The 14,552-nt window shown below is 39.5% G+C and overlaps 2 protein-coding genes across 2 annotated transcripts; both read left to right on the top strand.

Moving 5' to 3' along the window:
• The first annotated feature begins 1,904 nt into the window (after positions 1 to 1,904).
• Positions 1,905 to 3,835, top strand: otos2 (otospiralin 2). The gene is made up of 3 exons (XM_053638914.1): positions 1,905 to 2,066; positions 2,723 to 2,740; positions 3,537 to 3,835. The coding sequence occupies exons 1-3, from the start codon at positions 2,009 to 2,011 to the stop codon at positions 3,719 to 3,721; spliced, it is 261 nt and encodes an 86-aa protein (XP_053494889.1). The 5' UTR covers positions 1,905 to 2,008; the 3' UTR covers positions 3,722 to 3,835.
• Positions 3,836 to 5,017: 1,182 nt separating this feature from the next.
• ecrg4b (ECRG4 augurin precursor b) lies at positions 5,018 to 14,093 on the top strand. Its single transcript, XM_053638398.1, has 4 exons — positions 5,018 to 5,179; positions 6,582 to 6,629; positions 7,799 to 7,956; positions 13,701 to 14,093. The coding sequence occupies exons 1-4, from the start codon at positions 5,098 to 5,100 to the stop codon at positions 13,848 to 13,850; spliced, it is 438 nt and encodes a 145-aa protein (XP_053494373.1). The 5' UTR covers positions 5,018 to 5,097; the 3' UTR covers positions 13,851 to 14,093.
• Positions 14,094 to 14,552: the final 459 nt, after the last annotated feature.

The following is a 14,552-nucleotide window of genomic DNA, read 5'->3' as shown; positions in this document are numbered from 1 at the left end:
ACAACTTCAACATATCCTTCATAATGATAACCTGGCACCATTTTCCCACTTGGTCCAGAAACATGGCGTCGGGAGTAAATGTTTTTTGGAATGTTTACAAATCAAATCATCCAACCAATCAAAAATTGACCCTCTGACCATTAACCTAGACCTTTCCCCTTCAATCTCAGAGCTAATTAATATATCCTCCTCAAAAAAAAAACTCCGACAATACATTAAGATTGCCAAATGCTAAATGGGAATCAGACTTATCCGTTACTCCCGATGCCGTTTTTGGACACAAATCTGCAAAAATATCTGCTTTATGGGAAAAAATGCCAACATGCAAGTCATACAGTATAAGCTATATAGATTTCATAGATTTCACCTAACTGGACGAAAATTGTTTAAAATGGGATTTACTTCAGAAACCTGCTCACACGGCACACAAAATAACCCAGACACCTATGTTCACACCATTTGGGATTGCACCCCAATGACAATAATTCTGGGAAAACATCACTAAATCACTATCTGTCCTAATGGGATGTCACATCCCAATGTCCTCCGCCCTCTGTATATTAGCTGACCTATCCGTAATCAAATTATCATAATCAATCAAAACAACACAAACAGTCAATTACTCCTAGTGGCTCTAACTATCGCCATGAGAACTATCCTCATGAACTGGAAATCAAGGAACACCATACATCTTGGAAAAACTTACTAATAGATTACCTCTCCATGGAAAACCTGTCCACTTCCATTCCAAACACTACACTAGAGTTACACCCCTCTTGGTCAGCTCTCATTACCTTCCAACAGTCATGAATCCGCTGACCTTCTTTGTCTGAAACCAACCTCAACGATACACCTCTATCAACATCCACATATGATTGGGGGAGGAGGGGGATTAGGAAGAGGTAGCAGTACTGATTTAATATTAAACCTAGTTAAATACATATAAATATTAATTCCTTCCCTTCTTCAGGACCCTGGCATCCCAGTCCCTGTCTGGTGCAGAGGGGATTAGTTGAGTGGGTGTGGTGTGGTGTGGGGACTGGGGCCTTGGCCTTGTACCTTCCCGCCATCTTCCTGCACTCTTTCGCCCTGGATTTCTCGCCTCTGGCTGGTTCAGTACGGCATGCCTCGCTTTTTTAATGTCATTAAGGTTATTTTGCATTTGTCACATGTAAACAGTGTCACAATCTTTGTTTGCATAATAAGAATAAATAAAATTGCATGAAGCTCAAGTTTGAACATCCAGCAGTGTTCAGGAATGAGTATCCCAAAAGCACTGCAGTTCAAAGTTCAACAAAATGTTACAGTGAGCATCATATTGAACATTCTCTCTCTCTCTCTCTCTCTCTCTCTCTCTCTCTCTCTCTACTAGTTTAGACCATTTTCACTTTTAAATGTTTTTTACTGTGTTAAAATTGGATTTCTTTTAAATCAGGATCGGCTGGTTTCCAGGGCCTCGTTTCTTGAATATTGACCACATTCCACTGAACAACCTTTAGCCAGCCAGCATGCTGATGTGTGAGATCTCACTACAAACAGTAACAAGGCAGTGTACCCTGGTGTTATGGAGGTACTACATATAGAGAGGACATGTGAAATGCAAAACAGTGCATTCCAGCCCTCAGCGTGTTCTCTGTCAGGGTCTCGGGTTAAAGAACCGAAAATTCTCCAGGAACACACCAAGAGCTACAGGAGTGGAATAAATTGCTGCAGGTAATCTCACAAACAGCTGCAGTTATTAATATTGCCTTGTTTCTATGCCGATTAGGATATTACTGTTTACGTAGCTCACCAGGTTTCATTTATTGTTAGTTGCTTTTCTACAATACAAAGCGTTATATTAGAATTGATGTATTGAAGAAAACTGACATGATATTTAGTAATGGGGAGGGGGGGGGGTGTATTTGGGCACAGCAGTGTTTTATAATCGCCTCCTCGGTGGGGATGAAATTTAACAGAAGTAAAGGGAATTGTAATTAAGAAGACATTGCTTTTCTGTAAAGTGACCATGCCTCGCTTCCCGCTTGTCCTATGCGTGCTTGTGCTCGGACTCATCTGCCTGTCAGGTAAGAAACCTAGCTACTTTTAAATAATCATTATTTAAATAATAAAGGATATACCTGCCGTTTGACAGCATACTCGGTGCCAATTCGTCTGCAAGAACTGGGAAAGACGTTTCATCTGCATTTACTGCACTCCTCGGGCTAATCTTATTATGATGTTTTTGTTTTTGTTTTTTTTAAATAAAAAATGATTACCTGACTGAATAAATGATTGATCGTGGATTAAGGTGTGCTTGTTAAAAAATCACATGATGATATTTTGGTGCAGAGAGCAGCACCGTCGTGGTGTGCAAGAAAACCGAGTTGAGAAAATCTCAAACATTAAAAATATATATATTTAAAATTGACATTTTAATCAAAACCAAACAACAGATTTCTTCATTCTTGCTGCAAATCATCACAAGGCATTTCGAACCCAATCTGCATGTTAAGCTGTTCTACATGATCTGGTTTATAACCTACCCCATGCTTTAATGCTAACCTTTTTTTTTTTTCTTTAATTATTATCTTTTCATACATATTAGTTTTTGCAAAATCATATCTTAATCTACTTTTGAGTACTGTTGTGTGCTTTATCCCAGCCTGGCTCTTATTTAGCACACAAGACTCGGACTCGAACTGCCATTTTATTCACTCAGGTTTAAATCTGTTCATTTCAGGTGCTGAAGAGAGCCAAGGTGAGCATTCACTGTAAACATGATCAATCTTCTAAACAATATATAATATGCTCAATTCTGTATAGATTATACAGTACAACAAAAAAGTGCTATATTGATTCATACCATCATTCAAAAAGCACAAAAATATGTCCAGATTAAATACCAAAACCCAACAACTTCTCTAATGGGTAGTAAACATGTAGTACTACATGAAATAAATCAGTTTATTACATAAATATAATCCCAGAAATGGTGATAAAATGCATGTTAAGCACATACTCTGTGTTATAACATTGCTAATTGACTGACTACAAAATGTTATCCTCTTCCACTTCTGATTGGATTTCATTTAATACTTTACTTACTAGTGATTTTCTTATTTAAACAATGGTTAAAGGTTAGAGGGGACACAGTGGCTTAGTGATTAGCATGTTTGCCTCACACATTTGGGGTTGGGGTTCAAAGTCCCGCCTCAGCCCTATGTGCATGGATTACTCTAGTTTCCTCCCCCCAGTCTAATCACATGTGCTGGAGGTTGACTGGCATCTCTAAATTGTCCATGGTGTGTGTGTGATTGTGCACTGTGATGTGTTGGCACCCCACCCAAGGTGTCTCCTGCTCGGGTTCCGGGCTCCCCCGGAACCCTGTGTAGGATAAGCGGTATGGAAGATAAAGGTTATGAAGATTATTAAATGATAAAAATGTCATTTGAGCACCCTACATTTTTTACATATATACGATAAGTGAAGTTCGGCTCATCGTTTTAAATATTACTCATTGGTTTTCATTGGCTAACTGTCTGATTGGTTCTCAGCTGAGTCCAGGGAAAAGCGGGACATGCCAAACTGGGCGCTGACCTCCTCAGACTTTTTCGGCTGGATCGAAGAGCTGCGCAGTCATGCTGGCTATGACAAAATCGACGAGCTGGCAAAAACCTTCTGGGCTCATTTTCCCTCGGCTAGTCGTTTGGGCTACGATTCCCCGGCTCCTGAAGAATGATGACGTGTGTGATGTTTTTTTCTGTGCAACAACACTAATGCGGTCTAAACTGCTACCGCTTTTCAGAAATTCCTGCCTATTTTGAAGTTCCATTAATGATTGTCAAAATGTCTTTGACATTACAGCACATGTCCGGCCGCCATGTCTACCACTAGACAGAGGAGGCAAAGTTTAAACGTTGGAGTTTAAAAAAAATTAAAAAATAGATTCAGCATTGTTAAGCACGCAATAAATATGTGATAAATGTGCTGCACGTCTCAATCTCTGCAATTCTTACATTGTAAACAGTAGGACGATTTTGATGCTTCCATTTGGTCTGTTTAAGCAAAATTGCTTTAATGTATTCATCCTTATGGAAACTGCTGTAGCTATGGGTAATGTGTGTGAACCATATAGTGTTGAAAAGGTTGAGTGGTAAAGAATGTAGCTTGAAGGCTAGGATGACATTGTGGAGACACTTCTCTCTTTCAGCCTCAGGCTATCCACATGTTTATCCGTTCATAGCTCCATCCATTTCTCCATCCACTGAGCCGTGACCTGTAGCTATTTGGCTCACGGTGAGGGTTTACTCCAACTTCGAGTTCCAATTATGCAATTATGAAGTATTGTTATTTTGTAAACACATATCCACACTGATATAATTGAACTGCTTTGTCTTATGGTACATTTCAGATCAAGCACTCCAGCTGACATTATGGTGTATGGTGTATAACTATTTTAGATCCAACACACATTATACATCTTAGTTGTTCCTTGATAGTCTATTCTCTCTCTCTCTCTCTCTCTCTCTCTCTCAATCTATCTATTTAAGTTAATAAGAAAAAAGAAATGCAGCTTGTCTGTCCTGAAGATGTCAGAAAACCACACGAAACTGGAGACTCCTTCCAAAAACTCTGAATACACATCTCCTCACCGAAACAACAGCGCTGTGTTATAAGATTATACACTGACCATCCACTTTAACACTGTTCACTTTAACAAACACAACAACAACCGTGCCACGGTTAAAGTCACAGAGATCAGACTTTTTCCCCATTCTGATGTTCGATGTGAATATTAACCGAAGCTCTTGACCTGTATCTGCATCTTGATCAGCGCTGCTGATACATGATTGGCTGATTAGACAACTGCATGAATGTGCAGGTGTACAAGTGTTCCTAATAAAGTTGACAGTGAGTGTACGGCCCAAGTTGGAGGGCTACACAAACGTTAGCTTCTTTTGCTCTGCTTTTGGCCGCATTCCTTTACGAGCAGTGGCAAGTTTTTTTTTTTTCCCAGCAGGAATTTTTGCCCCTTTGTCCTGAGGGCTATTCTTCAGCCTAAAGTACCTATAATAGTGTACTTTAGTTCATACCACACAGCCCCAGCTAAGCTAAATGACCACAGACATGAAGCTCTACAGTATTTGCCTAAAAGCTTTGCTGTTCTTCATCTTCCTCATCCTCTGCAACACCTCAGGTACGTTAATACCTTGACGATATTCTCTTGCTCCATTTAATTACCTCTTTTCTGGATTTTACCCCCCACTCAAATGTAATGGCTTTTGCATTTGTTCCTCTTACCAGATCAGTGTAAACAATCAGGGTTATGCTGAGAGAGTGATATAGGATTTAAATGACTACTGAAAACTTGACTTTTGTTGCAAACAGTGTGTTCTGATGAACATAAAAGACAATCCAGCAAGACTAGTCAACACAGGTTTAGCAGGACCACCAGTGACCACTGAAAGTACAGTATCTCCGATTCCTGATGTTGGAATTGGATTGATCTTCTGTAGCTTACTGCTAAGAAAAATCCCTAGAGGCCTCATGGCAAAATATTCTGCTGTGCTGAAGTATCTATTCACTTTGTGCCTTTGTATCTCTCATATGCATACTAGTATAGTAGTTTCAAGTCGTCAAATTATAAAAATGATTCTAGACCTACAAGTAACTCTAATATCATGATGAAAATATAGCGAAAATATTTCATTCTTACCTTTGAACTCTCAGCTTATTCAGTTTTGCATCTTAAACGATATCCAGTAATTAAAGTGAAACTAAGGAAATGTACTTTGTTACAAGAGAGAATTCTGGACCCAGTGAAAGGTCCTGGGAGTTTAAGGGCTGAAAGCATTTCAGGATTTCTTTGCATTTTCTGGAGCACATTAAGTGTAGATACGATAATTAAGATTAGATAGGTAAGATAAGAGAAGCTTGGGGTGGGGTGCGGGGTTGGTGTGTATGGTGGCTTAAGTGCTTAGCACATTTGCCTCACACCTACAGAGCTCGGGTTCCGATTCCCACCTTGTGTGTTCGGAGTGTGCACGTTCTCCCCGTGCCTCAGAGATTTCCTCCGGGTACTCCGGTTTCCTCCCCCTGTCCAAAGACATCTGTTGTAGGCTAACTGCTATTTCCAAATTGTTCATAATGGGTGTGTGAGTGTGTGTGTGTGTGTGTGTGTGTGTGCAATTGTGCCCTGTGATAGGTTGGCACCCTGTTCAGGGTTTCCCCTGCCTTGTGCCCTGAGCTCCCTGGGATAGTCTCCAGGCTCCCCGCAACCCTGTGTAAGATAAACAGTATGGAAAATGGATGGATACAAGATAAGCTAGGATTAGCAAGGATATTTGAAATGTACAGCTCGTTTCATTCTCTATAAACCATTAACTGATCTGGCAAAGAGTGACCTATGAATGTGAGCTATACCAAGGAAAGATAACTAATAACTATAGACTATAATAATGGCATAACGACATTGAACTAATGACATAACTAGTGATAAAAGCAGCTATAGCTAATGGTAAATTTAAAAAAAAAAAAAAGAGTAATCCGACAAGAGTTTTAATGCCATGTCTGATCAGCATTGTGATTGTCTGTTCCAGGTGGATCAGGTGAAAGTACACTGAGCAAGATACTGAAGAAAAGGGATGGTAATATGTCCACTGTTTTATCCAGTACAGCCTCTCAAAGCATAATGATTTTATGTGTAGCCTAAACTATAACTGTCCCTTACTGTTGACATGTATATCAGAGCAATAAGGATATCGTGGGGCTTGAATGAAAGGAAATCTCCGCCCTGAAACACATTCAATTTAAATGTATATTTAAATTTGTGTGATGTACTTTGTGATTCTGGTGATAATTTGTTGTATTGATTAGTGCTGTATTTTTATACCACTCTACCTTCACACTGCTAGCACAGTTATAATGGTGTATAAGTGATGACAGTCAGGTTTCACTCTTAAAAACAACCGAGGAAGAGCTTCTTTTCTCGTTCACCATTTTCCAGCAACGTTCAACATCGTATAAATGAGAAATCCAATTCCAGAATACAATGCAGCTATACAGAGCAGTTGCGCTGTGGATAATTAGCAATCTAAAAGGTTAACAGTGGGATTAGCGTGAAAGTTGAAGCTTTTTACAGATGAGGAGGTGAGACTGCCAGACAGACTAAAGGACTAAAGTGCTGCTGCATCTGTCTAGTTAGGTAGAGATGCAGCTGAACTCCATTGACACCACTATCAGCATGTTCTCGAAGAGCACTGTGGGTAATGTAGTAGGCTAAAAAGTCAAATCAGGATCTGATTACGAAATATATCTGGGATGTCATTAAAGATCACATTAATTCTAAAAACCAAGGCTCTGGGTTACTGATCGGAAGGTCGGGGGTTCAAGCCCCAGCACTTCATAGCTACTTAAGCCTCTCTGCTCCAGGGGTGCCATATCATGGCTGACCCTATGCTCTGACCCCAACTTCCTGACATGCTGGGGTATGCGAAGGAAAGAATTTCACTGTGCATATGTATATGTGATAAATAAAGACTCATTTTCATTATAGTCATTTAGGGTGGATTTTTCTTTTATGCTGTGTCAACCTCAGAAAGTGATGATAAATATCCATCGCCGTGTTTCCACTAACCAAAGACTGGAACTAAGTTTTATGCATAGATTTCGAAACCCATTTGTCCTCTCGTGGAATTATTTGTACCGTGCTCTCTCCCAGCCGTGTTGTTAAATTGATCTAAAAATCAGAATGATAAAGAATTATGAAACATAAAACCTGTCGAACAGACCCAGTGACTGAACATCTATTTCACAGTCCTGAGCAGAACCGCAGACGGACTCGTGGTCTCTCAAGTAAAAGCTAAGGAATTCCTGTCGGCTCCCCGGAGACCTCGGAGAAACCTGTGGGACCGCAGCCGTCCAGACGTGCAACAGTGGATCCAGCAGTTCATGCACATGGGTTACGACGAGGCTGTGAGTGTAATTAAATCAGCAACAAATAATTTGAACTCAACTTCACTATATTTAAAACTCAGCTGCTACAAATCTACTGCATATATATATAATAAAAAAAAGAAAACCTTTCGTTTTTACTCTGACTCATTGCAATAAATATCTCTCTCTCTCTCTCTTTCTCTCTCTCTCTCTCTCTCTTTCTCTCTCTCTCTCTCTCTCTATATATATATATATACACAGTATCTCACAAAAGTGAGTACACCCCTAAGTGCAATTGTCCAAATTAGGCCCAATTAGCCATTTTCCCTCCCCGTTGTCATGTGACTTGTTAGTGTTACAAGGTCTCAGGTGTGAATGGGGAGCAGGTGTGTTAAATTTGGTGTCATCGCTCTCACACTCCCTCATACTGGTCACTGGAAGTTCAACATGGCACCTCATGGCAAAGAACTCTCTGAGGATGTGAATAAAAGAATTGTTGCTCTACATAAAGATGGCCTAGGCTATAAGAAGATCGCCAAGACCCTGACACTGAGCTGCAGCACGGTGGCCAAGACCATACAGCGGTTTAACAGGACAGGTTCCATTCAGAACAGGCCTCGCCATGGTCGACCAAAGAAGTCGAGTGCACGTGCTCAGCGTCATATCCAGAGGTTGTCTTTGGGAAATAGACGTATGAGTGCTGCCAGCATTGCTGCAGAGGTTGAAGGGGTGGGGGGTCGGCCTGTCAGTGCTCAGACCATACGCCGCACACTGCATCAAATTGGTCTGCATGGCTGTCGTCCCAGAAGGAAGCCTCTTCTAAAGATGATGCACAAGAAAGCCCACAAACAGTTTGCTGAAGACAAGCTGACTAAGGACATGGATTACTGGAACCATGTCCTGTGGTCTGATGAGACCAAGATAAACTTATTTGGTTTAGATGGTGTCAAGCGTGTGTGGCGGCAACCAGGTGAGGAGTACAAAGACAAGTGTGTCTTCTACAGTCAAGCGTGGTGGTGGGAGTGTCATGGTCTGGGGCTGCATGAGTGCTGCTGGCACTGGGGAGCTACAGTTCATTGAGGGAACCATGAATGTCAACATGTACTGTGACATACTGAAGCAGAGCATGATCAGTGTGCAGTATTCCAGCATGATAACGAAACCCAAACACACCTCCAAGATGACCACTGCCTTGCTAAAGAAGCTGAGGGTGAAGGTGATGGACTGGCCAAGCATGTCTCCAGACCTAAACCCTATTGAGCATCTGTGGGACATCCTCAAACGGAAGGTGGAGGAGCACAAGGTCTCTAACATCCACCAGCTCCGTGATGTCGTCATGGAGGAGTGGAAGAAGACTCTAGTGGCAACCTGTGAAGCTCTGGTGAACTCCATGCCCAAGAGGGTTAAGGCAGTGCTGGAAAATAATGGTGGCCACACAAAATATCGACACTTTGGGCCCAATTTGGACATTTTCACTTAGGGGTGTACTCACTTATGTTGCCAGTGGTTTAGACATTAATGGCTGTGTGTTGAGTTATTTTGAGGGGACAGCAAATTTACACCGTTACACAAGCTGTACGCTCACTACTTTACATTGTAGCAAAGTGTCATTTCTTCAGTGTCGTCACATGAAAAGATATCATCAAATATTTACAAAAATGTGAGGGGTGTACTCACTTTTGTGAGATACTGTGTATATATATATATATATATATATATGATATGTATATGTATATATCTCAGTGATATGGTGAAGTTTTCTGTTAGGAAACATTTACTTTACATGTACGGAAGAAGTCTCCAGTATCAGTGCTTTGTGATGTTCAGAGGTATTCAATTCAATTCAATTCAATTTTATTTGTATAGCGCTTTTTACAATAGACATTGTCTCAAAGCAGCTTTACAGAAATATCAACACGGTATACAGATATTAAAGGTGTGAATTTATCCCAACTGAGCAAGCCACTGAGTGGCGACGGTGGCAAGGAAAAACTCCCTAAGATGTTTTAAGAGGAAGAAACCTTGAAAGGAACCCGACTCAGAAGGGAACCCATCCTCATCTGGGTAACAACAGATAGTGTGAAAAAGTTCATTATGGATTTATATGAAGTCTGTATGGCCTTAGGAGCAGCCGTAGTCCCAGCAGTCTGGAATTAGAGAAGATTTGAGCTCCATCCAGAGGCAGAAAGGATCTGGATCTCTAGTATCTCCATAAATTCGTGTGGGGCTCAGCGAAAGGAGAGAGGGAGAAAAAAGATTATTATGACTGTGAAGTAGTAGAACAGAATCTAGTCAGGGTAGGCTTGAGTAAACAAATACGTTTTAAGCCTAGACTTAAACACTGAGACTGTGTCTGAGTCCCAGCACTAATAGGAAGACTGTTCCATAACTGTGGGGCTCTATAAGAGAAAGCTCTTCCCCCCTGCTGTAGCCTTCACTATTCGAGGTACCGTCAAATAGCCTGCATCTTTTGATCTAAGTAGGCGTGGCGGATCATAGAAAACCAAAAGGTCGCTTAGATATTGTGGCGCGAGACCGTTTAGTGCTTTATAGGTTAATAATAGTATTTTATAGTTAATGCGAGATTTTACTGGGAGCCAATGCAGTATTGATAATATTGGTGTGATATGGTCATATATTCTGGTTCTAGTTAGGACTCTAGCAGCTGCATTCTGGACTAACTGGAGCTTATTTATATTCCTACTGGAACATCCAGACAGTAAGGCATTACAGTAATCTAATCTAGAGGTGACGAATGCATGAACTAGTATTTCCGCATCATGTAGTGACAATATGTTTCTTATTTTAGAAATATTTCTGAGATGAAAGAAAGCTATCCTAGTAATATTATCTACATGAGCATCAAATGATAGGCTGGAGTCAATAATCACTCCAAGGTCTTTAACTGCTGTACATGATGAAACAGAAAGAACATCCAGAGTAACCATGCGATCAGAAAGATTACTTCTAGCTACACGTGGGCCTAATAAAAGTATTTCTGTTTTATCAGAATTAAGTAGAAGGAAGTTAGTTAACATCCAACGTCTTATGTCCTTTACACAATCCTCAACTTTACTAAGCTGCTGTCTGTCCTCTGGCTTCGCTGAAACATACAACTGTGTATCATCAGCATAACAGTGGAAGCTAATTCCATGTTTACGAATAATTTGACCTAGGGGTAGCATATATAAAGTAAAGAGCAGTGGGCCTAAAACAGAACCCTGTGGAACTCCAAAAGTAACCTCAGTACGCGTGGAGAAATCACCATTTACATCTACGAACTGATAACGATCGGTCAGATAAGACCTGAGCCAGGAGAGGACTGTTCCCTTAATGCCAACAACATTTTCTAATCTATCAAGGAGAACAGTGTGATCTATAGTATCAAAAGCTGCACTAAGGTCGAGTAACACAAGCAGCGAGACACAACCCTGATCGTAGGTCAGTAGAAGGTCAATTACTACTTTAACTAACACTGTCTCTGTGCTATGATGAGGTCTAAACCCTGACTGATACATTTCATGAATGTTGTTCCTATCTAAGTACAAGCATAACTGCTTTGCTACAACCTTTTCTAAAATCTTAGAGATGAAGGGGAGATTTGATATTGGTCTATAGCTGGGCAATTGAGACGGGTCAAGATCAGGTTTTTTAATCAAGCGTTTAATAACTGCTAATTTAAGTGATTTAGGTACATAGCCAGTGCTTAGGGAAGAATTGATTATATTTAAAAGTGGTTCAATTACTCCTGGACAAATCTGTTTAAACAAACATGTAGGTACGGGATCTAGTATGCAAGTTGATGAATTGGCTGAAGAGATTAATGTAGCTAGTTCGGTCTCTCTAAGCGGAGCAAAACACTCTAAACATTGATCTGATATTGCTACATTGTCATGTAATGGGTTTGTTACAGTACTGTCCGGTTTTAATTTAATGGCCTGTATTTCACGTCTAATATTTTCAACCTTATCGATGAAAAATTTCATGAAATCTTCACTGCTATGTAATGATTGAGTGTTTCTCTCTGTAGTGGTTTTATTCCTAGTTAATTTAGCTACTGTGTTGAAAAGGAATCTAGAATTGTTTTTGTTGTCTCCTATTAAGGTGGAGAAATAGATTTTTCTAGCATCGCCAAGAGATTTCCTATATTTCAGTAGGCTCTCCTTCCATGCTGCTTGAAATATCACCAGTTTGGTTTGACGCCATTTACGTTCTAATTGTCGAGTTGTCTGTTTTAAGGTTCGCGTTTGATCGTTATACCAGGGTGCTAATTTTTTTTCTCTAATTATTTTTCTTTTGAGTGGAGCCACTCTATCTAGCGTGTAGCGGAGTGTTGACTCCAAGCTTTCAGTCGCCTGATCGAGTTCTATGGGATCTGACGGTGATCCAAATCTAATTGATGTTTCTGCGAGGTTATTTATGAAGCTCGGTGCAGTAGCTGATGTGTAGGTACGTTTTACGCGGTAGCGAGGCGAGGTGGAAATATTATGATCAATACGTATTATGAACGAGATAAGATAATGGTCTGAGACAACTTCAGACTGCGGAAGAATGATAATATTTTCTATACTTAGTCCGTATGTTAGTATGAGGTCAAGAGTGTGACCACCATTATGAGTAGGCCCGATTACGTTCTGATTAATCCCTACTGCATCTAAGATGGACACAACCGCTAACCTTAGAGGGTCTTCCAGGTTATCAAAATGTAGTACTGTAACTTTTAGTTTCTCGACACGGAAAAGTCCAAGGACTTGCGGTTTCTTTGTAAATTGGTAACATGTCATGGATGTTCAATAACATTAAATGAAACTATAAATGGATAAAAAGTATAACGTCTTGCTTTGAGAATTTTATTTCATTTTAGCTGTAATTGTTGGTAATTGTGGTATATGAGGAATAATAATGGTGTTGGAAAATAATCAACTTTGGGGCGCTAATGGTAACTAATCTGAGCGGCCACAACACAACACCCCACTGTCGCTCATTTTTAATAACATCTCTAAAACTCACATACTTTAAAATCACTTCACTCAACACATCATGACCATCTGCCATCTTTTTGGTTTTGTACCCATGTCCTATCTTAAATTGCTTGTACTCATTTTTTGATCATTCCTGGTGAAGCCTTGTGTTTTTACTCTTAACAAAAAATACTCACATACGTAGTATAGTCATTTCCTGAACGTAGCTGAGGCAATTCACTGTATGAACTCACAAGAACACTGTGAACATTTTGAGTAAGGTTCTTCCTTAAGGAGTTGACACAAGTAATAATACTTACATAACTTTCATGTACGCATTTATAAATGCCTGTAACTATGAGCGGTGTAGATACGCGCAGGCAGTGTAATACTTGCAATGAATGTCTGTTTAAGAAGTATCAGCAGTGTGTCATACAGGCTGTCTGTAGAGGGAACACAGCTTCATGAATTACATAAAGACTCCAATAACATGAAATAATATGAAATAACATTGAATGTTAATCAGGTTGATTGGCTTTATGGATAGACGCATAAACGGAAGTACATGATCTATCCCAGTGGTTTTTTCCTCGGACCCCAGATTGGGAAGCATTGATCTATCCTATCACGTGTCAGACTCATCTACAGGGGGTGTATTTACTGATGCTTCCTTGCTTACTTAGTGAAAGGAAAAGCGTAGATATGCACTTTATTGTTCTTCTAAGTTATTTTCCAACCTGTTTTCTTTAAGTTAAGAAATTTAATGAAGGTCTTTGAATTATTAATGAAACATATTTCATATATTGTGATTCACACTTACAGAGGCTTGAGACAGATCTCGCGTACTGGATGGACCAAGCCAAAGCTAACGATCAGGGTCGGCAGCATCATTATGATGAGAATGCTGCAATGGGACCGCGGGATGCCGGCGCCTTCAGACACGGAGCCAATGTCAACTATGATTATTATTAATCATAGCCTCCCAATACTGAATGATTTATATGAGAACTAAAAGATGCTCTTTATAGTTCTCATATAAATCTATACATTGTTATATAGGTCAATGTCTAGTGAGGAGTCCATTTTGATAGTGGGACTTTTTTAATCAATTTTTTAACAAATAATAATAATAATAATAATAAAAAAGCATTACAGAATGATTTAATAAAGCCAATATGAGAGAAATTTCATCCACACTTGTGCTTTGTGTTTAAAAAAAAAAAAAAAAAAAAAAAAAAACAGCTGAAAAGATAATCAGACGTTTTTAACACAATTTGAACACATTGTTAGAGGGTAAAAAAAGGTTTTATAAAACACAACATGGGGAGCTAATTGCTATCAATTAACATAAAGCAGAAAAGGAGACACACATACACATAAACTTTAGATTTAGCGCAGCAGGCTGAACACTGAAAACTTTACAGTATACACCACCAAATGTTTTGGAACACCCTGTTTTAACCCACATTTGTTGAACTTCAAGACATGCGTTCTAAAACACAACTTAAATAGTCTGAAATTAAAGGATATATCTTACATGCGTTTTAATGTAATTACATTATTTCTTTATTTAAATGGCAATAGTGGTTCAAATATAATAAGTCATAAAAACATACAATCCTAAGTTACCTTGAAATAAGGATACACTTTTGAACTTACAGTACCATAAATAAA

Source organism: Ictalurus furcatus, chromosome 12 (genome assembly GCF_023375685.1).
Source record: "Ictalurus furcatus strain D&B chromosome 12, Billie_1.0, whole genome shotgun sequence".
Classification (NCBI taxonomy): Eukaryota; Metazoa; Chordata; class Actinopteri; order Siluriformes; family Ictaluridae; genus Ictalurus; species Ictalurus furcatus.
Note: the sequence above shows the minus strand (reverse complement) of the source record. Positions and strands in the feature narration are given on the sequence as shown.

Excerpts from the sequence above, each read along its gene's own strand:
- ecrg4b (XM_053638398.1), top strand. The coding sequence starts at position 5,098 with ATGACCACAGACATGAAGCTCTACAGTATTTGCCTAAAAGCTTTGCTG. Across the intron at positions 6,630-7,798 it reads GATACTGAAGAAAAGGGATG|TCCTGAGCAGAACCGCAGAC; the intron begins GTAATATGTCCA and ends TCTATTTCACAG. Across the intron at positions 7,957-13,700 it reads ACATGGGTTACGACGAGGCT|AGGCTTGAGACAGATCTCGC; the intron begins GTGAGTGTAATT and ends TCACACTTACAG.
- otos2 (XM_053638914.1), top strand. The coding sequence starts at position 2,009 with ATGCCTCGCTTCCCGCTTGTCCTATGCGTGCTTGTGCTCGGACTCATC.